The sequence below is a fragment of the Aotus nancymaae genome, unplaced genomic scaffold, assembly GCF_030222135.1.
Source record: "Aotus nancymaae isolate 86718 unplaced genomic scaffold, 86718_ANA_hifiasm-v0.15.2.pri h1tg000059l, whole genome shotgun sequence".
NCBI classification, from domain to species: Eukaryota; Metazoa; Chordata; class Mammalia; order Primates; family Aotidae; genus Aotus; species Aotus nancymaae.
This window is the reverse complement of record NW_026988473.1, coordinates 49,168,313-49,190,867: the sequence shown is the minus strand read 5'-3', so window position 1 is coordinate 49,190,867 and position 22,555 is coordinate 49,168,313. Positions and strand designations below refer to the sequence as shown.

General features: G+C 42.4%; 1 protein-coding gene and 1 pseudogene across 2 annotated transcripts in view; one reads left to right on the top strand and one right to left on the bottom strand.

The window, feature by feature from the left end:
• Positions 1 to 5,479, bottom strand: part of EIF4G2 (eukaryotic translation initiation factor 4 gamma 2) — an 11,921-nt gene extending 6,442 nt beyond the window's left edge. Inside the window, exons 1-9 of one of the 2 annotated variants that reach the window (XM_021675152.2) lie at positions 5,236 to 5,479; positions 3,789 to 3,914; positions 3,353 to 3,418; positions 2,474 to 2,614; positions 1,488 to 1,590; positions 867 to 998; positions 721 to 787; positions 483 to 634; positions 60 to 170 (exon numbers count right to left, since the gene is read on the bottom strand). In XM_021675152.2, the coding sequence (XP_021530827.1) occupies positions 60 to 170; positions 483 to 566 (195 nt within the window). In that variant the 5' untranslated portion in view covers positions 567 to 634; positions 721 to 787; positions 867 to 998; ... (3 more) ...; positions 3,789 to 3,914; positions 5,236 to 5,479. The remainder of the gene's footprint in view (positions 1 to 59; positions 171 to 482; positions 635 to 720; positions 788 to 866; positions 999 to 1,487; positions 1,591 to 2,473; positions 2,615 to 3,352; positions 3,419 to 3,788; positions 3,915 to 5,235) is intronic. The other variant, XM_021675154.2, reaches the window with a different exon arrangement.
• On the top strand, positions 5,112 to 22,555 carry LOC135270239 (glyceraldehyde-3-phosphate dehydrogenase-like; annotated as a pseudogene).

Genomic DNA, 22,555 nt, shown 5'->3' with positions numbered 1-22,555 from the left:
CTATGATGTCACAAAATAGACAAAATACTTGTAACTGCTTCCATCAGCTACACACATACCTTGGCTCGTTCATGGTCTAATCTAGGTCCCACTGTCCTCATTATCTGACAGAGGCACTCCAAATCCTCTCCCATATCTTTGAGTTGGACTCTCTTCTTCTTTTCCAAAAGCTACAATAAAATGTCATGTTGATAAAATTATACAGTTACTCTGGTTAGGAATAGTACTTTGCCTTCATGTTTGCAATGACTCATTCTTAGTTCCTCCTGAATCTAGTATAGTGCTTTCTACTGGTCTGTGTTGATCAGTTCTAACCCTACTTTGTCAAACACACCGCATACTTTCAAATTACTCATTTATGTTTAGTAAATTTTGTTGCCCATCTGTATTTAACTAGTCAACCACCCTCTTAGATGATAACTGACTCAATGTAGTAGTGATTGACGACATTCGCCTAAGCCTAACTTCCCCATCATACTTACTGTTTTGATGCACTTATGAAGGATAGATTCGTGAATAAGATCAAGCTTGCCAAGCTCTCCAATGAATTTGATGTTTCCCAACATCTTGATCTTAGCAATGGCTCTCTGTTCCTCCTCCTCAGGGAGGAGGGGATTTTCACGCTTATCATAGACTGAAAAAAAATACCAATGAAGTAAACCAACATTCAGAATGAAGCTAAAATATACAGTACTACTTAGTATCAACTGTAATTCTTACCATCAACATTTCTAGTTCGGTTTTCAAATTCATCTTGTAATTTGGAAATTAGGAGGCGTCTGAATGTCTGGAAAAAAAAAAAATTTGTCATTTAAGCCAATTTTTCCAGTAGACTTTAAAATAAGCAAACAAAAACTACCACTTACGGTGCTTTGCTTCTGTCCTGGTTGACCCTCTGCTGCTGGGCCATCAAAGTTTGGTGCATCTTCTGCCAATCGCAGACATAGCTGAGCATACAGTGAGCTATACTTTGGCTCTTCTAGGGCTTTGTCCACAATCTACAGAAAATGTCATTGCTTAAACTAAATACGAAAGCTTTTTCAAAGAACTCTTTAGGAAAAATGCAACCATCTAAATGTTAGTTATTACAGTGTACCAAAAATGTCCTGTTTTACAGATCTCATCTAGTCACATCCATCTCCTGGGAGTCAGAAAATGCCATGCATATCAAAACTAAGTTTTACATAAACTCTCATACAATGCATTTCCAAGACCTATGGTGTTTTCCACAAAAGAAAAAGAATAGCCTGCTAAGCGCCCCTATTTATCTCTTCAAGGATAGCATAAACCTAAAATTTACCTGTTAAATCTAATGCTACTAAATGTCAGTGGTTCTTATTTTTAATCACTATCAGTATCAAAAATACGTACCTATTTAGCTCACACCTCAGGGGTTTTAAGTAGTAATCCAAACGTAAAAAAATACCACTTGAGTTTGTTAAATAGTTCCCTCTCCCTTTTGAGTTAAGCCAATATTTAAAACTTACCAGCAGTATGACCCCTTTAAGGATGAGTTTAGACTCTACACCCACATTGAGGAGCTCAAGGCATAGCTTGTCAAACTTTTCAGGAGTAAGCTTATTTAGTATGCTAGAGAAAAAGGAATTACATTGTAAGTGTTAGCTAATACACAAAACATGAATTGAAAAACTGCCTTTATAATTATACTGATTTTTCTTCTACTTGCTCCCTTTAAAAGCAAGACATGATTTTCTTACTCATGTAAAACCAAAGAATGTTGAAATAAACCTGTGATTTTAATTACAATTATTTGAACTAGATGGGGGTGGGGGGATTCCCAACTGTTTTGACAAGAATCCTTTCTCAATTTCTCAAGGTTAGACTGCAAAAATCTCATTATCAAGACTAGACCATGAGCTAAGACCATTATATTCCCTGCTTCACTGGCTTAAATAACATACCATTTCCCTTAGCCAAGGGAAACGCTAGCACAACAGGATTATGGACAGCAATCCAACAGCTGAAAGCAACCCTAAATCCCAAAATATGATGTGCTATTCTTCAAGATTTTTTTTTTGAGACAGAGTCTTGCTCTGTCACCCAAGTTGGAGTGCAGTAGTGTGATCTTGGCTCACTGCAACCTTTTCCTCTGGGGTTCAAGTGATTTTCCTGCCTCAGCCTCCCAAGTAGCTGGGACTACAGGTGCTTGCAACTACACCCGGCTGATTTTTTGTATTTTTAGTAGAGATGGGGTTTCACCATGTTGGCCAGGCTGGTCTAGAACTCCTGACCTCAAGTGATCTGCCCGCACTGGCCTCCCAAAGTGCTGGGATTACAGCCGTGAGCTGCTGCGCCCGGCCAGTTCAAGACACTTTTAAAAAAACTGTTATGAACATTCATTAAAACATATATACTCTGGGCATGAACCTTGCCTTCTAAGCACACACGCCAGAGAAATAAAGCTAATCAATACTACTTCCCATCTTTTAGTAAAACAGACCTAGAAACTTACCCTCTTACTTTCCTGAAGATTGCATCATGTCGTTCTTTTTCATTTGCGGAGTTGTTTGCTGCGGAGTTGTCATCTCGTCTAGTGCTTCGTGCAGGAATCCATTTCTGAGCGTTTTGCCCTGGGGTTTTCCCCAGGAACTCGCTGATTAATAAAAATTAACAAAAACACTGTCACACACCAAATGTTAAACATCATAAATTCTTTTAAATAGAAAAAGTAATTTAGACTTTCTCGACTTCCCCTCCAAAAGCCAACTATGGAGAGATCAGTGGTTCTGGAACAATAGTGTGCATCAGAATCAACTGAAGGACTTAATACAGATTACTGGGCCCACCCCGTTTCTGCTTTCACTGGTTTCGGGTCGGGCCTAAGAATTTGCATGTCTAGTAAATATTCTCAACATCAACAGATCCAGGAACCATATTTTCGATATTAACATTTTTTTAAACAGAGGAGGTCTTGCTGTGCTGCCCATGCTGATCTCAAACTCCTAGGCTCAAGCAATCCTCCCACCTTTGCCTCCCAAAGTTGTTGTAGGGATTACAGGTGTGAGCCACTGTACAGGCTGCAAATTAACACTTTCTAATGTCTTATTGACCATGTTGCATGTTTATCACTCTACTAATACCAATTAGTAGGAATAATAGCTACTGACTTCAGAAAAAACATCAGTAACAATAACCCAAAGAATAAGGAAAAAGTAACAGTTTGAGAGCCTCAACTCTAATCAAAAGCTGATATTCTATATTTAGGATACCCAAAAGAAACCATGACCCTTAAGATTAGGAGTCTTGAGGGCTATTGCCTTAATTATACTGCCACATGGGAAAGACTTTTAATCTGTTAAACAAAGCTCATTACTTTTCACGTTTACCACACCTGTTGCCAGCAGTCTTGGGATAGTGCTGAGGTGCACCCCTACTTCCTCCTCCGCCCGAAGAAGCACTATTTAAAAAGAAAACAAATTTTTTGTTTACACCAACTATGACTCTCTCAGAAAGAATAAAAAAATCTATTTTGTGTTTTATTTTTCTTGTAGAGATGGGGGTCTCGCTATTTTGCCCAGACTGGAGCCAGGTCTATATTTTAGTGTTTATGATGCTACAAATGAAGACTAAACTTGGGCCCAAAGGAAAAGTAAATAAATAGATTTTATTTATTCTTCAGATGGCAGTTCTTAGAAGACTGTCAATGAAAATTTAACAACTTTTAAAATGAAAATTGCAGCCCATTAAGTTGGAATTATTTGCTGTGGTAACTAGGTTTTGGGACTGGCCTTTTCCAAATGACTCCCCCAAATAAAATCTAGATATACCTGAAACGAGAAGCACCCCCTTCTGCAATCGCACTCTCCACTTTGGCGGCTTGACAACGAAGAATCTTCAAAAGAATAATATTAATAGATGGGGTGGGGGGGGAGGGGACGGGAGAAATCAAATACCTGGAAGGAGAAAGGGCACCAAAATTAGACGCTGCTAACTTACGGATCTATAAGCCTTCACTCAATTATAACATATTTCAGATCCTGACACTGTCACTGCACTGCAGATCTGCAAGACTGAACTAGAATGTACTCAAAACACAAACGGACAATTACATTTTGTTTAGCCACCTAGAAATTCCTCGGTGTTCAAGAATGCAAAGAGACTTCGTAGAAACACAAGAGTATTTCAAACTGCTCAGAACGAATCTTTTGAAAAGCCACATTCTACCTCCTTTACAACTCAGCACTGAGATCAACAAAAAAATCCAATTCTACAGACAGGGGCAACATCACGTGGAAAATGTCTGCCCTAGTAATTTTTACTGCCTCGACGGGGAGGCCAGCCACTGGATGAGATCTCTCCGAAAGCTGTTTAGCAGTTTTCCCCCGTCCACCCTTTCGCCTCCTCCCCGTGGAGCTCGTGGAAAGACGCGCGAGAGGGGACCGGGTGTACGGGGCTAACACTCGCAGGCGGAAGACCAGGGCCGCAACATGGCAGCAGGAACCTCCGCCCCGTTTTTCCCTTCCTGGGAACAAAAGAGCAGAGCATTCCTCCCACCCAGGCGCAAGTTAGAGAAGTGTTTCCGACAGCCTCTCCGTGAGGCCGCGGGTCGCTCAGCAGGGAGAAGCAGGCCGCCCCCGCCGGCCCGGCGCCCGGCTCTTTGTTCTCCCGGCAGGAAGGCGGCCTCCTGCCCACCCGCCGCCTCCAAGTGGGCCCCCTCCTGCCCCATAAATCCCCCCGGGACTGACAGCTGCCTCGCCACGGCTTCCTCGGCTGACAAAAGGGGCAGAAACCATCACTCACTCTCCCCTCCCCTACGAAGGGCAGCCCCGCCGACTCCGAGCCCTACACACCTCCCTGCCGGGAGGCCGGGCTCCGAGACGCCTGCGGTTCGCTGGTCCCGCGCCAACGGCTGGGCCCTTCCTGCTGGCCCGCGTGCCTCCTGCCGCGGGGCTCGTGGCCCGAGCCACGCTCCTTCGCCGTCTGTGCACACCCATGCCTCGGTCCGTCACGGCCTCAGCCCCGTAGGGGTGGGCCACCTGGCCATGACTGCACGGCGGTCTGGCCAACACTGACGTTTTCCTTCTACTCCGTCAGCAACAGGAAGGGAGAACAAAGGCCAAGACTTTCCAGGTGTCTGAAGCGCAGAGGAAATGCTAAAAAAGGGTCGCCCCACCCGGCTCCGCCTGCGGCCGCCATTTTCTACCACTCGAGAAGGGACGGCGGCCATTTTAGAGTGCTCCACTCGGCGGCAGCAGCGGCGGCGGCTCCACTCACCTTCACCGAGAACTCAGCAGCTGCTACTGCAGCTGCCTCCTCAGGATCCGGTCGTCGGGGATAGGGAAGGGAGGGGAAAGGGGAACGGAAAACAAAAAAAGGGGGAGGGAAGGGGGAGGAAGGAGTCGGGGACGGCCTGAAACTCTCAGCTCAGAGGAGTCGCTGCTGCAGCCGCCACCCAGTACCCACCACCACCTCCATAGAGCTCCGACTCACTGCTGGCGCTGAGGCGTGTCTGAAGCCGAACTTATCACTCTTGGGGCAGCCGAACCCACCAGAGCCGGCCCGAATGGCTCCTTCGCCACCCAATCAGCGGCCCGGTCGCTGTCTGCCACCAATCCGCGAAGGGCTACGGGGAGGAGCCACAGGGCCGAGCTCGGTTGCGGCGCAGCCCCGCCGCAGTGCGCAAAGCCATATTCGCGAAGTCTCTGAGGCTGAGCTGGTGGCGTAAGAGACGCCGAGTGCTGTGGAGATGCGGGCTGCGTGCGTAAAGCCGGGGAGCCTTTTTTGAGTCTGCGTTGGTGTGGCTGCTGCTTCTTGCTCCGGTCCCTTTGTTCCCTGAGTCCATATCCCATACTCCAGCTGTACCAGCCTATTTTCGCCCGACCTCGTTTTCTCAGCGGGAATATGGGAAGAAAACGCACCCTTACCTCTGAGCCCTGTGCGCGGCGAGTGAGCATTGCTTTTCTTTGCGCCCCTTGGAGCTGTGGCTGCCCTCGCGTGCCTGGGCCTCTCCTCAGACCGGGTCCGTCGGGTTGAGGCCTTGGCGCCCCGGGGCGCAGCGCCGGACACTGCCCAGCTCCGGGTCCTCGGCTTCGGCAGCCTTAGGGAACCTGGAGAGTAGTGGGAAGGAGGCAAGACTTGCGCCCCGAAGCGAAAGGAGAGCTTCATTCAGTTCCTTATTGGCCCACCCCCTGCAGAGTGAATGAAAAAGGGATGAAAGGAAGGGATTGATTGTCTTTGTACCGCGCACAAGAAGCAGCTTTTCCCATAGGAATGTCCGGCTGGCGGTCACAGAGGAAAACACCCTGTGTCTCAGACTTTGGAAGAAGTGTTTGCAGAGCGCGGGTGTTTGGAGGATTTCAAATTGCTAGCTCCTGTTTTTGTTTTTTTTTTTTTTGTAAGTGCACGTTAAACATTGTCAGTTGTGTATTTTCATTTTATTTAAGGTCCACCATAAGAAATAGGATTAGGCTTTTCAAAGCCGGCAAGTTGCACTATTTATACTTCTCAGATAATGTATTGATGGGTACCTTATTCCATCGTTTGGACATTGTAGTTATACTAAAATGGAGTCATACTTCCATAAACTTAAACAACAAAAATGTCCCCATCTCCATTTTAACATACAGTACTTGATACAGCGTATAGTCAAAGGCAGGAAATTTTAACATGCATGGCTTTTTTTTTTTTTGAGACGGAGTTTCGCTCTTGTTACCTAGGCTGGAGTGCAATGGCGCGATCTCGGCTCACCGCAACCCCCGCCTCCTGGGTTCAGGCAATTCTCCTGCCTCAGCTTCCTGAGTAGCTGGGATTACAGGCACATGCCACCGTGCCCAGCTAATTTTTTGTATTTTTAGTAGAGACGGGGTTTCACCATGTTGACCAGGATGGTCTCGATCTTTTGACCTCGTGATCCACCCGCCTCGGCCTCCCAAAGTGTTGGGATTACAGGCGTGAGCCACCCCGCCCGGCCAACATGCATGACTTTTAAAGAAAGTGTTCAGTAGGAGGCAGGATTTTCAAAGACCCAAACTTTTGTTTGATGTGTCAAAACAGCTCTTGGTATTAAAGCACCTGGTCCTTAATACAGTTTTCAGGGAAATTGGTTTTGCCTACTACATTTAAATGTGATAATAGAAGGCTGTGGTGTGGCTCCAAAAGTTTCTAACACAATTCCAACATCTGTAGATCTTTGCCATAGAATAAAGTCATCATTCCCCACCTTACTGTTATTACAATTATTGCTAGTAAATCAATTTTACTTGAACTTTAAAACTTGGAAGAGAGATTCTCCTTTAAAAAAAACTGTTTTGGGGGTGGTGGTGGTGCAAGTTTTGTTTTAAATACAAGAAGTTTCACTCTGTAATTTTTTGGACCCGTCTAGCTTCATGATAAAACCAGAATAATATTTCTATAATTTCTGTAGGGCTTCAAGGTTTGCAAAAATGCATTAGTATATGTGATATTTTTACATAACTCGGTACTTTATTTATCTGATAATGAATGAAAACATGAGTTTACTAGGAAAAGTAGTATTCAAAAACTATTGTCTAGACTTCAAAGAGAATATTCACCTAGCCCTAAAAGTCAGATGTTCTTATAATTACCTTTAAAATTCAATAATTAAAAACATTTAAAAAGGTTTTACTTAGTGTTTTATTTCATCTTTGCTAATTGTGAACCCTTTTGGTATGGGCTTTGCAGATAGGAGTTTCTGTAAGAAATTGACCTGGAAGTAAGTAACCTAATGTAGAAAAAGTAAAAATACTGATAAAACAATCTTTCAATTACCTTTCTCTCACTTAAAATAGAAAGATTTCAAATTGAAATCATCCCTGCAAAGCCCATAGCAGAAGGATTCACCGTTAGTAAAGATTAAATAAAACATTAAGTAAAACTTTTTTAAAAAACTTTTTTTTTGAGACAGTCTCACTTTGTCACATAGGCTGGAGTGTAGTGGCATGATCTTGGCTCACTGCAGCTTCCACCTCCTAAATTCAAGTGGTTCTCGTGCCTCAGCCTCTTGAATAGCTGGGATAACAAGCATGTGCCACCACGCCCAGCTAATTTTGTATTTCTAGTAGAGATGGGGTTTCACCATGTTGCCCCGACTGGTCTCAAACTCCTGACTTCAAGTCATCCGCCCACCTCGGCCTCCCGAAGTGCTGAGATTACAGGTGTGAGCCACCGTGCCTGGTATAAAAAATTTTTAATTATTGAATGTTAAGTGTCTTCATTATAAGAACATCCAGCTTGGCCGGGCGCAGTGGCTCACGCCTGTAATCCCAGCACTTTGGGAGGCCGAGGCGGGCGAATCGCGAAGTCAAGAGATCGAGACCATCCTGGCCAAAACGGTGAAACCCCATCTCTACTAAAAATACAAAAAAAAAAATTAGCTGTGCGTCGTGGTACGCGCCTGTGCTCCTAGCTACTCAGGAGGCTGAGGCGGAAGAATCGCTTGAACTCAAGAGGTGGAGGTTGCAGTGAGCCGAGATTGCACCACTGCACTCCAGCCTGGTGACAGAGCAAGACTCTGTCTAAAAAAAAAAAAAAAAAAAGAGAACATCCAGCTTTTAGGTCTAGATGAATATTCTAAGTCTAGATAGAATAGTTTTTTTTCAAATTGGAATTTATTTGAGAGAAATAAACATTCAAACTTTCTAAATGTTTCCATCATGTCATGAATATATGAAAATTCAACAGCACCTTGGGAGGCCAAGGCAGGAGGATCTCTTGAGCCCAGGAGTTGGAGACCAATCTGGGCAACATAGGGAAACTCCCCTTCTCTAAAATTAAAAAACAAAACAAAACAAAACATGCATCTGTAGTCCTGGCTACTTGGGAGTCTGACTTGGTTTGAGGCTGCACTGAGCCATGCACTCCAGCCAGGGCAATGGAGTGAGACCCTGTCTCAAAAAAAAAAAAAGCTGGGGGTGGTGGCTCATGCCTGCAATCCCAGCTCTCTGGGAGACCAAAGCAGGCAGGTAGCTTGAGCTCAGGAGTTTGAGACTAGGCTGGGCAACGTGGTGAATGCCCGTCTCTACAAAAAGTACAAAATTTAGTCTACGTCCCACATGCCTGTAGTCCCAGCTACTTGGGAGGCTGAGGCAGGGGATTGCTTGATCCCTGGAGGTCGAGGGTGAAGTGAGCCATGATAATGCCACTGCATTCCAGCCTGGGCAACAGAGTGAGACCCTATCTAAAAATAAAAAAATCATCTGGAATTTAGCTTTTAGTTCATTGAAAACTGAATTTTAAATATACCCACTTCAGTCTGCTAGTTTTCCACTTCTATTATCAGTTTTTTGTAAGTCCTAACTTGTTAACTCATCTATTTTTGCCTTATTTTAACTAATCATGTCAAGTACTGGTTATTCTAACACATACTATTTTTGGAAGCATCTACTATCCTCTCTGTGCTTATGGATTCCCTAATCATACATCTTCAGCCCAGATCTCTCACTTTACCTTGAATTCTGACTTTCCAACAGCCTATTGCTCAGAGATGCAAACTCGAAGCCATAGTTAGTTTGGGCGACAGTAGTTTTAAACACTTGAATTTGTTTGATATTCACACAAATTTTTCATACAAATCCAGATTTCCACCTTTTCATGAAAAATCTTAAAATATGGCAATACTAGCCCTGAAATTCTCATAGGGCAACATTCAAGCATAACTAAGTAGAACTGCCTCCTCGCGATGTTTTCATATCTCCACAGTTACATCTGACTTGATTCACTCATTTATGTTACCATCTGGCCTCTATAGCTATTTTGCTTTTTTGAATTGTTTGTTCAAATTCAACAGATTCAGTATATAAACTGGTCATCTTCCTACTATAAGGAAAAATAAACCAGTTGAGGTCAAACGTCTTCTCTACCACTTACTGTGTAACTTTGGGCAAATAATTTAATTACTCTTACTTGGTTTCTAAATTATAAAATGGGAATGATAGTATTTATAGGGTTGTTATAAAGATTAAATGAGATTATGTGAGGCACATAGGTTAGACCCTGACTTAGAATTTAATATTAGTTTCCATATTCTCAATAATATTAACCAGCTGTTTCACAACTATTTTCATTTTGCTAAGGATTCTATTATTCTTCTATGCTAGAAACTTGACCATATTTTTTTCCTTTTGATCAGATTAAATATTCAGTTACTTACTGAATCCTGGTGCTACTTCTTGCTAAATATTTTTTGCATTCATCTTCCTCCCTACAACATTATTGCATGTATGTTAATCCAGGCTTTACTAAATTTTTCTCCTGGATTATTGCAAAATTATAGTTGGTCTTCTTTAGTCTTTCCCTACTAGTCTGTATATTCCTGTTAGTCTTTCTTAAAATAACCTTTTTGCAGCTGGGCACAGTGGCTCATGCCTGTAATCCCAGCACTTTGGGAGGCTGAGGTGGGCTGATGACAAACAAGGTCAGGAGTTTGAGACCAGTCTGGCCAACATGGTGAAAGTACAAAATATTAGCTGGATGTGGTGGTACATGCCTGGAATCCCAGCTACTTGGGAGGCTGAGGCAGGAGAGTTGCTTGAACCCAGGAGGTAAAGGTTGCAGCGAGCTGAGATCATCCCAATGCACTCCAGCCTGGGCAACAGAGCAAGACTCAGTCTTGGGGAAAAAAAAACAGAACAAAAAAAAAAATCACTTTTTAAAACATATTATTACCATGCTTAAGAATCTTAGTGCTCAGCTACTCAGGAGGCTGAGGCAGGAGAATTGCCTGAACCCAGGAGGTGGAGGTTGCGGTGAGCCGAGATCTCACCATTGCACTCCAGCTTGGGTAACAAGAGCGAAACTCCGTCTCAAACAAAAAAAAAAAAGAATCTTAGTGCTTCATTGTTTTCTACATGAATTGATCTCAACCTTGGGTGCACATTAAAATCACCTGGAGAACTTTTAAATAAATCTGTGTCCAGGCTGCATCTAAGACAAGATAACTCTCAATCTTTGGTGGTGAGATCTAGCCATCAATAGCTTTTAAAGCTCTCTAGGTGATTCTGATGTGCGGCCAAGGTTTCAGAGTCACTGTAGCAGGTCAGAACATTATAGAAAATTACAACATTTATAGCTGAAGCAAACTCCAGTAAAAGGAAATAGTTTTAGAAAAGATAGGGGGACTTTCTCCAAGTAGGCAAACAGGTATTAGAACCAAGGGATCCCAGTTTATATGCTTTTGCTTGGCTTTCAAGCCCTGTATACTCTGTCCCTACCCTCCCTTTTCTGATGGCCTTATTTTTTGCCTCTCCCAACATTCAATCTTCTCTTACAGAGCCAGTTAGGCTGATATTGCTGTCCCTAAAAATTCAGTTCTAATACTTCATTGCTTGCGATTTTGAGGGTACCCTCATTTATCCCCTCTACTGATTCATTCCTGAATATGTAAGTGCCCTACTCAAAAACCTCAGTAGCTCTCCTCTAACAATAATTTCTGAACTCCTTAGTTTGGCACTAAAGGACCTTTATCATCTGGCTTCAGAGCACTGTCCTATTCCTAGGTGTATCACTCCTTCATTCCTACAGTTATCCTTAATCTGGGTCTGTGGTACTCAAATTTTGCTCCATTGTTAAGATATATTTTGGAGATAAAGCCAATAGGAATTCTGATGGATTGAATATGGAGGATCAGAGAAGAATCAAGAATGATTCATAGATTTTGGCCTTAAGCAACCGGCAGGTGGTAAACAATGGAGGAAAAACTATTCTGAATATGTTAAATTTGAAATGCCTATTAGATATTCAAGGGGGCATTTCAGTAGGCAATTCAAAATAGATGATATACAGCTATAGCTTGCATGAGAGGAAGTGTGGATTAGAGATGGAGATATGACCAGTACTAGTGTTCTATATTACATGTGAATAAAATTTGGAGATCTTTGTTCACTTGGCAGAAAAAGAAATAGTTACTGAGTTTATATGTGTAATACCTGTTTCCAAGGAGCTCACAATCTAGACAAAAGATAAATACACCAATTATATAAAAGGCAGGGAATGGTAGAATCAATGCTAAACTGAACAAGGGAAAAATGCCATAAGCTTTTCATAAAGGGAATAATAGGGAGATGAGGCTGTGGCCATTCTTCCTTAAGTGCCAGAATGATGATTTGGGACTTGATTACACAGACAGAGTTCTTGAACTAATCAGAACTCTGATCAGTTTCAGTGTAAAGCTGATCAGTTTTAATTGATCCCTGTGCTGTTTTAGAAAAATTATCCTTATAGTTTGTGTAGAATGCATTAACTGGGGTGCGTTGGCTCACGCCTACTGAAGTGTCCTCCTAACATTTTGGGAGGATGAGGTGGGTGGACTCCTTGAGCCCAAGAGTTCAAGACCAGCCTGGGTAATATGTGAAACTGTCTCTATAAAAAGAAAAAATACAAAAATTAGTCAGGCGTGGTGGTGAACCTGTGGTCCCAGCCACTCAGAAGGCTGAGGTTGGAGGATTGCTTGAGCCCAGGAAGATGAAGCTGCAGTGAGCAAAAACAGGAGGGGAAACTTGGTGATAGGGAGATCAATAGTTAGAAGGCTACGTAATGTATTATTTTTTGTTTTGTTCTGGTTTGTTTTTTGAGACAAAGTCTCACTTTGTCGCCCAGGCGGGAGTGCAGTGGCACGATCTCGGCTCACTGCAACCTCTGCCTCTCGGGTTCAAGCGATTCTCCTGCCTCAGCCTCCTGAGTAGCTGGGACTATAGGTGCGTTCCATCATGCCCAACTAATTTTTGTATTTTTAGTAGAGACAGGGTTTCACCATGTTAGCCAGGATCGTCTTGATCTCCTGACCTCGTGATCCACCCACCTTGGCCTCCCAAAGTGCTGGGATTACAGGCGTGAGGCACTGCGCCCAGCTAATGTATTATTTTTATGGGCTTATTTTTATCTCCCTTCCAAAATCATATGGTTCTTGAGATCAGGTACTTCTCTTGTATTACCAATAGAATTCTTTGCATACACAAGAGCTGAAAAAATATTTGTGCATATTATCTTGCTGTCATTTTTTTTATTTATTTTCTCTAGAATTTCCTACTGCCTCATTGGCTCCTTTAACAATTCAGCTCAGTCTTTGCTAGGTTCTCCTACTCTGCTTAACTTATAAATATTGAAGTACCACCAAGAATTTATTCTGGATCTTCTCTTCCCTCTGAATACTTTTCTCTTAGGTAATTCATCAATCCTATGACTTTAAATACCACTTAGATGATGACAGTATCCAAATTCGTATCTCTATCTCTGATCCACTTTCCCTCTATGCAAGCTATAGATGTATATCATCTATATTGAATTACCCACTGAAATTTTCCCCTGAATATCTAATAGGCATTTCAAGTTTAACATGTTCAGAATAGTTTTTCTCCACTGTTCACCATTGTCAGTTACTAAGGCCAAAAACGTATAAATCATTCTTGATTCTTCTGTCCCTTATCTTCCATATTCAATGCTTCAGAAGTTCTATTGGCTCTGTCTCCAAAATATATCTTAAACTGGTCCACTTCTCTTGATCTACATTGCTATCACTAACCACCATTCTCTCTAGCCTGGATTACTGCAATAGCCTCCTAGAACCAGTCCTTCAGCTTCATCTCTTGCTCTTCAATACATTCTCTACCCAGAACCAATAATCTTTAAAAAAATGTAAATCAGATAATGCCACTTCCATGCTTAAAACCCTCTAATCATGGATATATATATAATATCCACAGTAAAATCCAAACTCCTTATCATGGCCTGTATGACCTTACATGATCTGGCCCTTTACTATCACTCTGACTTCAACTTCTATGTTCCCTTTGATCTCTATACTTCAGTCACACTGGCCCCTTTCTATTCTTAAAACATGTCAAGCTCATGCAAAGCTTTCTATTCCTCAAATATGCAAAAGCTATGGCTATTTATTTTTTAAGTTCCACTGCCCAAAAGCTCTTATCCTAGTTTTTTTTTTTTTTTTTTTTTCTTTTTTTTGAGACAGAGTTTCACTCTTATTTCCCAGACTGGAGTGCAATGGCGAGATCTTGGCTCACCACAACCTCCGCCTCCCAGGTTCAAGAGATTCTCCTCCCTCAGCCTCCTGAATAGTTGGGATTATAGGCATGTGCCACCACGCCTGAGTAATTTTGTATTTTTGGTAGAGATGGGGTTTCTCCATGTTGGTTAGGTTGGTCTCGAACTTGTGACCTCAGGTGATCCGCCTGTCTTGGCCTCCCAAAGTGCTGGGATTTCAGGCATCAGCCACCACACCAGGCCCTTATCCCAGTTTTTTACAGAATGGCTTTTTGTGTGTGTATAATTTAGATTTCAGCTTGAATGGCCACCTCTCCAGAAAGGCCTTCCCTGATCATCCTATGTAATGTTGTTTCCTCTTCTAGACACTCTATTACATTTCCCGTCTTAGTTTTTTTTTTGTTTTTGTTTTTGTCTTTTGCATAGTCCTTCTTATTATCTGAAATGACTTTTTGCATTCATTCTTGTGTCTTGTTTGCTCACTGCATTAGGATGTTAAACTGAATGGCAGCAGGAACATTATCTGTCATGTTGTATTCCATAGATGTTTATAAAAAATGGCTTCTGGCAGGGCACAGTAGCTCATGTCTGTAATCCCAGGACTTTGGGAGGCTGAGGCGGGTGGATCACTTGAGGCCCGGAGTTTTAGACCAGCTTGGCCAACATGGCAAAACCCCATCTAAAAACACAAAAATTAGCTGGATGTGGTGGCACACAACTGTAATCCCAGCTACTTGGGAGGCTGAGGTGCAAGAATTGCTTGACTCTGAAAGGTGAAGTTTGCAGTAAGCCAAGATCACACCACTGCACTCCAGCCTGGGCAACAGAGCAAAGCTCTGTCTCAAAAAACAAAACAAAACAACACACACACACACACACACACACACACACACACACACACACAACTTCACATTATAAAGATGACTGGCTTCTGGATAGGGAATGTATTGGATAGGAAGAGACAAAGAGCTTAGAATAGTTCCTGGCACATGCTAGGCATCATTAAATATTTATTGAATACAGGAATATACATTATCTCAATTGAGTCTCACTACAAACTATTTGGAGGAAATAGGGATATGTTATTTCCCCCATTATATTTACAGGGAAATTGAAAGTTTGGTGACTTTTCCAATGTAATTCAGTTAGTATGTGGCAGCATCTCATACTTTCCCAAGTACATTAAGTTCCCCAATACCGCAGCAACATAAATAGCCATAATGGGAATATTCCTTTGTTATTGCTTTTGCATGAATAAGGTGCTTGCATTAGTTTCCGTTGGCTGCTATAACGAATTGCCACAAACTTGGTGGCTTAAAACAACCAAAATTAATTTTCTCACAGTTCTCGAGGTCAGAAGTCTAAAATCAAGGCATTGGCAGGGGTGCACTTTTGCACTTCCTAGGGAGACACTAGGGGGAGAATCCAACCCTTGCCTCTTCTAGCTTCCGGTGGCTGTTGGCATTCCTTGGCTTGTGGCCACACCTCTCTACACTGTCTTGACATTGCCTTTGTGTGTGTGTTTGTGTGTTGTGCATCCCCAAACCCACTCTGCCTCCCTCTAATCAGGATACATGTGGTTGTACCCAGATAATCCGGGCTAAGTACCTCCTCTTAAGACCTTAATTTAATTATATTATTTGCCATATAAAGTAATATTCCCACATTCCAAGAATTACAACATGGGCATATCTTTTCAGGGGTAGTCATCAATTCAACCCACTACAGTGCTCTTACTATTTTACTGTAGAACTAAATTCTCAGAACTCTATCTAATGGATCAGTCTCTTTACTGTTTTATTGCAGAATGAAATTCTCTGAACTCTGTCTAATGGGCCAGTCTCTTTTTATATGGCTCATCATTCATTCATTTAACAAATATTTAGTAAGCAACTAATACATGCCGTGCACTGCTAGAAATAGGGTATACATTGATAAACAACAGCACTTTATGTGTGGGGTGAAAGAGGGTGTTATTAATAATTACACTGGGATAGCCAGCATAAACCAGTACCACATCAGGCAAACCAGGTCCTGTGATCACCTTACTTATGATGCATGTTGTTAGGCCAGAATGAACTAGAACAAGACCCTGCCTGCTAGTATTTTTCCCTTTGCCATTTTTCTTTTCTAAGTCAAACATAGCTTTTAGTTTTTAAAGTTCTTAAATGAATAGCATGCATAGTAGCATGACTGAAGTGATTTTTACTGGACTTCATCAATATGTAGATCACTCATACCTTTGGATATTGGACTTGTAACCTGGGAGTAGAAGGCCATTCCAGAGCAAAATTTTCTATACTAGATAGGCTAGGGACAGACATACTTGACCCTCAAGTAGGGGAGGACAACTGGTGCTTTTACTGTACAGTTGACTCTTGAACAACATGGGTTTGAACTGCATAGGTACACTAATAAGGGGATTTTCTTCCACCTCTGCTACCCTTGAGACAACCCCAATGAGATCTTGACAGTAAGACTAACGTCTCCTCTTCTTTTTTCACCTTAGTCTACTCAATGTGATGACTACAAGGATAAAGATTTTTATGATGATCCACTTCCACTTAGTGAACAGTAAATATATTTCTCTTCCTTATGACTTTCTTGATAACATTTTCTTTAAAATTTTTTTTTTTTTTTTTGGCTGAGAGCAGTGACTTACACCTGTAATCCTAGCACTTTGGAAAGCCAAGTCGGGAAGATCACTTGAGCTCAGGAATTCAAGACTAGCCTGAGTAACATAGTGAGAACTCAACTCTGTGGGAAAAAAAATTAAAAATTAGCTGGGTGTGGTAGCATGCATCTGTACTTGGGAGGCAGAGGTGGGAGGATCACTTGAGCCTGGGAGGTTGAGGTTGTGGTGAGTCTTGTGGTGAGATCGTGTCACTGTACTCCAGCCTTGGCAACAGAGTGAGACCTTGTTTAAAAAAAAAAAAATTTTTTTTTTTACCTTTTATTTTAAGAGACGGAGTCTTACTATTTGCCCAGGCTGGTCTTGAACTCCTGGCCTCAAGCAATCCTCCCACCTTAGCCTCCGAAAATGTTGGGATAACAGGTGTGAGCCATCACATTTGGCTCATTTTCTTTTTTCTAGTTTTCTTTATTGTAAAAATACAGCATATAATACATATACAAAATATGTGTTAATAGATGGTTTATCAGTAAAGTCAACAGTAGGCTATTAGTAGTTAAGTGTTTGGGAAGTCAAAACTCATACATGGACTTTTGACTGTGCAGTGAGGGATGTGTTGATGACCCCTAACCTCTACATTGTTCAAGGGTCAACTATATTTCATAATTTATTTAATTAAGAAAAATCAAAGTTAGAGAATGGGTGATGTTCATCTGTAACACTCCTGAAAGGTGACCAAGATTGCTGGCAGCAACTTAATTGAGATAAACAGGCTTCAAGTTATGTGCAATTCCCAGTGTTCCTTTTTTGCCAAAGTAATAAAGCATATATGAATGCAAGTTACTGAGAATATTATTACAGGGATAATATTGAATCCACTCTCATTTATTTATTTATTTATTGAGATGCAGTCTCGCTTTGTCACCCTGCCTGGAGTGCAGCGGTGTGATCTTGCCTCACTGCAACCTCTGCCTTCCAGTTTCAAGTGATCCTCCTGTCTCAGTCTCCTGAGTAGCTGGGATTACAGACATTACAGATATAGGTATGCGCCACCATGCCCAGCTAATTTTTTTTTTTTTTAGTAGAGATGGGGTTTCACCATGTTGTCCAGGCTGGTCTGGAACTCCTGGGCTCAAGTGATCTGCCCACCTTGGCCTCCCAAAGTACTGGGATTATAGGTGTGAGCCACTGTGCCTGGCCACTTTTATTTATTAATAAAGAAAATCATTTGCAAATTTTGGTTCTTCATATGTTTTATTAGTGACAATATTTATAATATAACCCAGCCAGGCATGGTAATATGTGCTCATACCTGTAATCCCAGCACTTTAGGAGGCTGAGGTGACTGGATCACTTGAGGTTAGAAGTTTGAGACCAGCCTGGCCAACATGGTGAAACCCTGTCTCTACTGGAAATACAAAAATTGTAGTCTAGCTATTCAGGAAGCTGAGGCACAGGAATTGGTTGAACCCAGGAGGTGGAGGTTGCAGTGAGCCAAGATTGTGCCACTGCACTCCAGCCTGGGTGACAGAGCAAGATCCTGTCTCAAAATAATAATAATAAAAATAACTTATGGCCGGGCGTGGCGGCTCATGCCTGTAATCCCAGTACTTTGGGAGGCCGAGGTGGGTGGATCACCTGAGGTCAGGAGTTCGAGACCAGCCTGACCAACATGGAGAAACCTTGTCTCTACTAAAAATACAAAGAATTAGCTGGGCTTGGTGGTGCATGCCTGTAATCCCAGCTACTCAGAAGGCTGAGGCAGGAGAATTGCTTGAATCTGGAAGGCGGAGGTTGCAGTGAGCCAGGATTGTGCCATTGCACTCCAGCCTAAGCAATGAGAGCAAAATTCCATCTCAAAAATAAACAAATGAATTGACCAGTAACAGGCAAGTAAGGAGATTGAATCAGTAGTAAAAAGTCTGTCATTAAAGAAAAGCCCAGGACCAGATGGTTGCACTGGTGAATGCTACCAAACATTTAAAGAATATTCCTTGGTGGAATATTTTTGATTAGTGATTCAAACTACTCATTATTGGTCTATTCAGATTTTCTATTTTTTCATGGTTCTGTCTTCCTAGCTTGTATATGTCTAGGAACTTAACCATTTCTTCTAGGTTATCCAATTTGTGGCGTGTAATTGTTCATAGTCTCTTATGATCCTTTGTGTTTCTGAGTACCCATTGTAAAGTCTCCTCTTTCATTTATAGTTATTTGGATCTCCTGTCTTTTTTTCTTAACCTGGGTAATGCTTTGTCAATTAAAAAAAAAATTTAGTTCACTGATCTTTTCTATTGTTTTTCTAGTCTCTATTTCACTTACTTGTGCTCTAATCTGTATTATTACCTTTCCTCTGCAAACTTAGTTTGTTCTTGTTTTTCTAGTTCCTTCAGATGGAAAGTTACGTTGTTTATTTGAGATCTTTCTTTTTCTTAATAGGCATGTATCACTGTTACCTTCCCTCTTAAACTCCTTTTGCTGCATCTCATAAATTTTTGTTGTTGTTGTTGAGATGGATCTCACTCTGTTGCCCAGGCTGGAGTGCAGTGGTGTGATCTCAGCTCACTGCAAGCTCCACCTCCCAGGTTCAAGCAATTCTCCCACCTCAGCCTCCCGAGTAGCTGGGACTACAGGTGCCTGCCACCATGCCTGGTTAATTTTTGTAATTTTAGTCGAGATGGTGTTTCACTATGTTGGCCAGGCTGGTCTTGAACTCCTGACCTTGAGTGATCCGCCAGCCTTGACCACCCAAAGTGCTGGGATTACAGATGGGAGCCACTGCACCCGGCCTCATCCCATAAATTTTGGTATGTTGTGTTTCCATTTTCATTTGTCTTAAGATATTTCTGATTTCTTCTTTGATCCATTGGTTGTTCAGGAGTGTTAATTCCACATACTTGCAAATTTTCCAAGTTTTCTCCTGATATTTATTTCTAGTTTCATATCCGTGTATGAAACCTTTCCTTGATGTTGTGGTAGATATAAATACACACGTATGTATAGGTTTCCATCTATGATTCCTGGCTCATAACTCCCAGAGTCCTTGTTACAGTCTTTTGTTATAAAGTTGGTGTGTTAGGCCTTTTTGACTTTCTCCAGCCTTCCTTTCACTTGCCCCAAGGCAGGACTCTAATCTGACTGTGGGTCATAAAACCACCATTCCAGAGAGGGTCTCATCCCATACCCTGGAGGAAGGAGTGCTAAGGTCATGAAGCTTCCATAAAAAGCCAGTAAGACTGGATTCAGAGAGCTTCTGGATAGCTGAACACATGCAAGTTCCTGGAGGGTAGCTCGCACAGGGAAGGCATGGAAGTTCTGTGCCCCTTTCCTCATACCTCACCCTGGGTATTTCTTCATCTGTATCCTCTGTAATAAAATAAATTGATAAACATGTTTCCCTGAGTTCTGTGAGTCACTGTAGCAAATTAATTGAACTCGGAGGGGTTGTGGGAACCCCAACTTGAAGCCAGTTGTCAGAAGTTCTAGAGGCCTCAGACTTGTGACTGGTGTCTAGCAGGGTGGGGAGAGGGAAAGAGGACAATCTTGGGGGCCTGAGCCCTTACCCTGTGGGATCGAACATTATTTCCAAGTAAATAGTGTTGGAATTGAATTGGAAGACATCCAGTTGGTGTTTGTTGCCAAACTGATTGCTTGCTTGTTGGTGGGGAGAAACCCCACATATTTTGGGGTCACAGAAGTCTTCTGTATTGATGCTTGTTGTGCTGGTGTGAGAGCAGAGAAAAAACACAGTTTGAGGGTTTTTCTGAAACACTTGGCTATAAAAACACACTGTTCTGGTTGACAGTTACATTTTATTGTGGCTGATTAGATAAAAGGTGGAGCAAAAGAGAACATTTGTGAACCACCAAAGAACTCAAAACAGAAAGCAAAAATACTATGGTAAAACAATGTCACCCAGTGCTGTCTCAGAGGCTAATCTTGGCCCTAGAGCACTGCACATCTCCATTATCACATTTCTACGGTGGAGCTTAGGGCCTCTGTGACTCCTTTGCTCCCTTAGAAGAGAAAGTCCCTGTCAGAATATACAAATATACAAATATCCCTCCATTTTGGGGGGAGAATGGTAAACCGAAGAAAGAACTGTCTTTTATTTTTAGTTAAGTCACTGTATCTTTTAAAATCCTTTTTTTTTCTGTGTCAGCATCATTTTTACTAGAACTTTATGGTTTTTTTTCAGATAGTGTTCTTTATTTATTCTTTTCTGGACAGAACATTTTAAAAGTTTGTATCTCCTTTTTGCATTCTTTCACTGTGATCACAAGTCAGAGATAAAATCCAGCTGGATCTGGTAACTGTTGAGAAAGGGCTTAAATGAAGACATGCAATGGTAAACTCAGTTATGCCTTTCTGGTTACAGCTCACGTTTCCACATTTCACTGTAGCCCAAAGGCAAACACATATATACTGACAAACCACCAAAACAAAACCAGAGTAAGAGCAGGGGCAAGGACTCACACCTGTTCTCACAGGGATACATACCAAGGTGGGAGAAAGGCTTGAGCCTAGGAATTTGAGGTCAGCCTGGGCAACATAGTGAGACTCCATCTCTACCTATATATATATATATATATATATATATGTACTTTATATAAATACAAAAGCTAGATAGGGTGGAACAGAGTCATTTATCATTTCAAGGTCTGAAGTTATGATTTCTGAGAACCTGGAGAACTGAGAATTTAGGAAAAAGACAAAGTATTGTTTCTAATTACAGGAAAACAGGAGAAGATATAATTTTGACAATCTCTGGTAAATTTAAGAGAGACAAGGGTGATCATGATCGATGTTTCCAACATGTGCTTCTGATTTTCTGAAGAAGAATATACGACAATATTAGAAGCCAAAGGGTAGACTCTCTGCTCCTCCTATTAGACATACAGTTGCATCTTGTCTCCCATCACCAGCTGCATCCCTGAGACACCACGGGGAAGGTGAAGGTCAGAGTCAATGGATTTGGTTGTATTGGCCGCCTGGTCACCAAGGCTGCTTTTAGCTCTGGTAAAGTGGATATTATTGCCATCAATGATCCCTTCATTGACCTCAACTACATGGTCTACATGTTCCAGTATGATTCCACCCATGGCAAATTCCATGGCACCATCAAAGCTGAGAATGGGAAGCTTGTCATCAATGGAAATCCCATCACCATCTTCCAGGAGTGAGATCCCTCCAAAATCAAGTGGGGCGATGCTCGCACTGAGTACGTGGTAGAGTCTACTGGTATCTTCACCACCATGAAGAAGGCTGGGGCTCACTTGCAGGGGGAAACCAAAAGGGTCATCATCTCTGCCCCCTCTGCTGATGCCCCCATGTTCGTGATGGGCAGGAACCATGAGAAGTATGACAACAGCCTCAGGATTGTCAGCAATGCCTCCTCCACCACCAACTGCTTACTGCCTCTGGCCATGGTCATCCATGAAACTTTGGTATTGTGGAAGCATTCTTGACCACAGTCCACCTCATCACTGCCACCCAGCAGACTGTGGATGGCCCCTCTGGGAAACTGTGGCATGATGGCCGTGGGGCTCTCCAGAACATCATCCCTGCCTCTACTGGCACTGCCAAGGCTATCGGCAAGGTCATCCCTGAGTTGAATGGGAAGCTCACTGGCATGGCCTTCCATGTCCCCATTGCCAACGTGTCAGTGGTGGACCTGACCTGCTGTCTGGAAAAACCTGCCAGATGTGATGACATCAAGAAGGTGTAAAGCAGGCATCAGAGGGCCCCCTCAAAGGCATCCTGGTCTACACTGAGCACCAGGTGGTCTCCTGTGACTTCAACAGTGACACCCACTCTTCCACCTTCGATGCTGGGGCTGGCATTGCCCTCAATGACCGCTTTGTCAAACTCATTTCTTGGTATGACAATGAATTTGGCTACAGTAACAGGGTGGTGGACGTCATGGCCCACATGGCCTCCAAGGAGTAA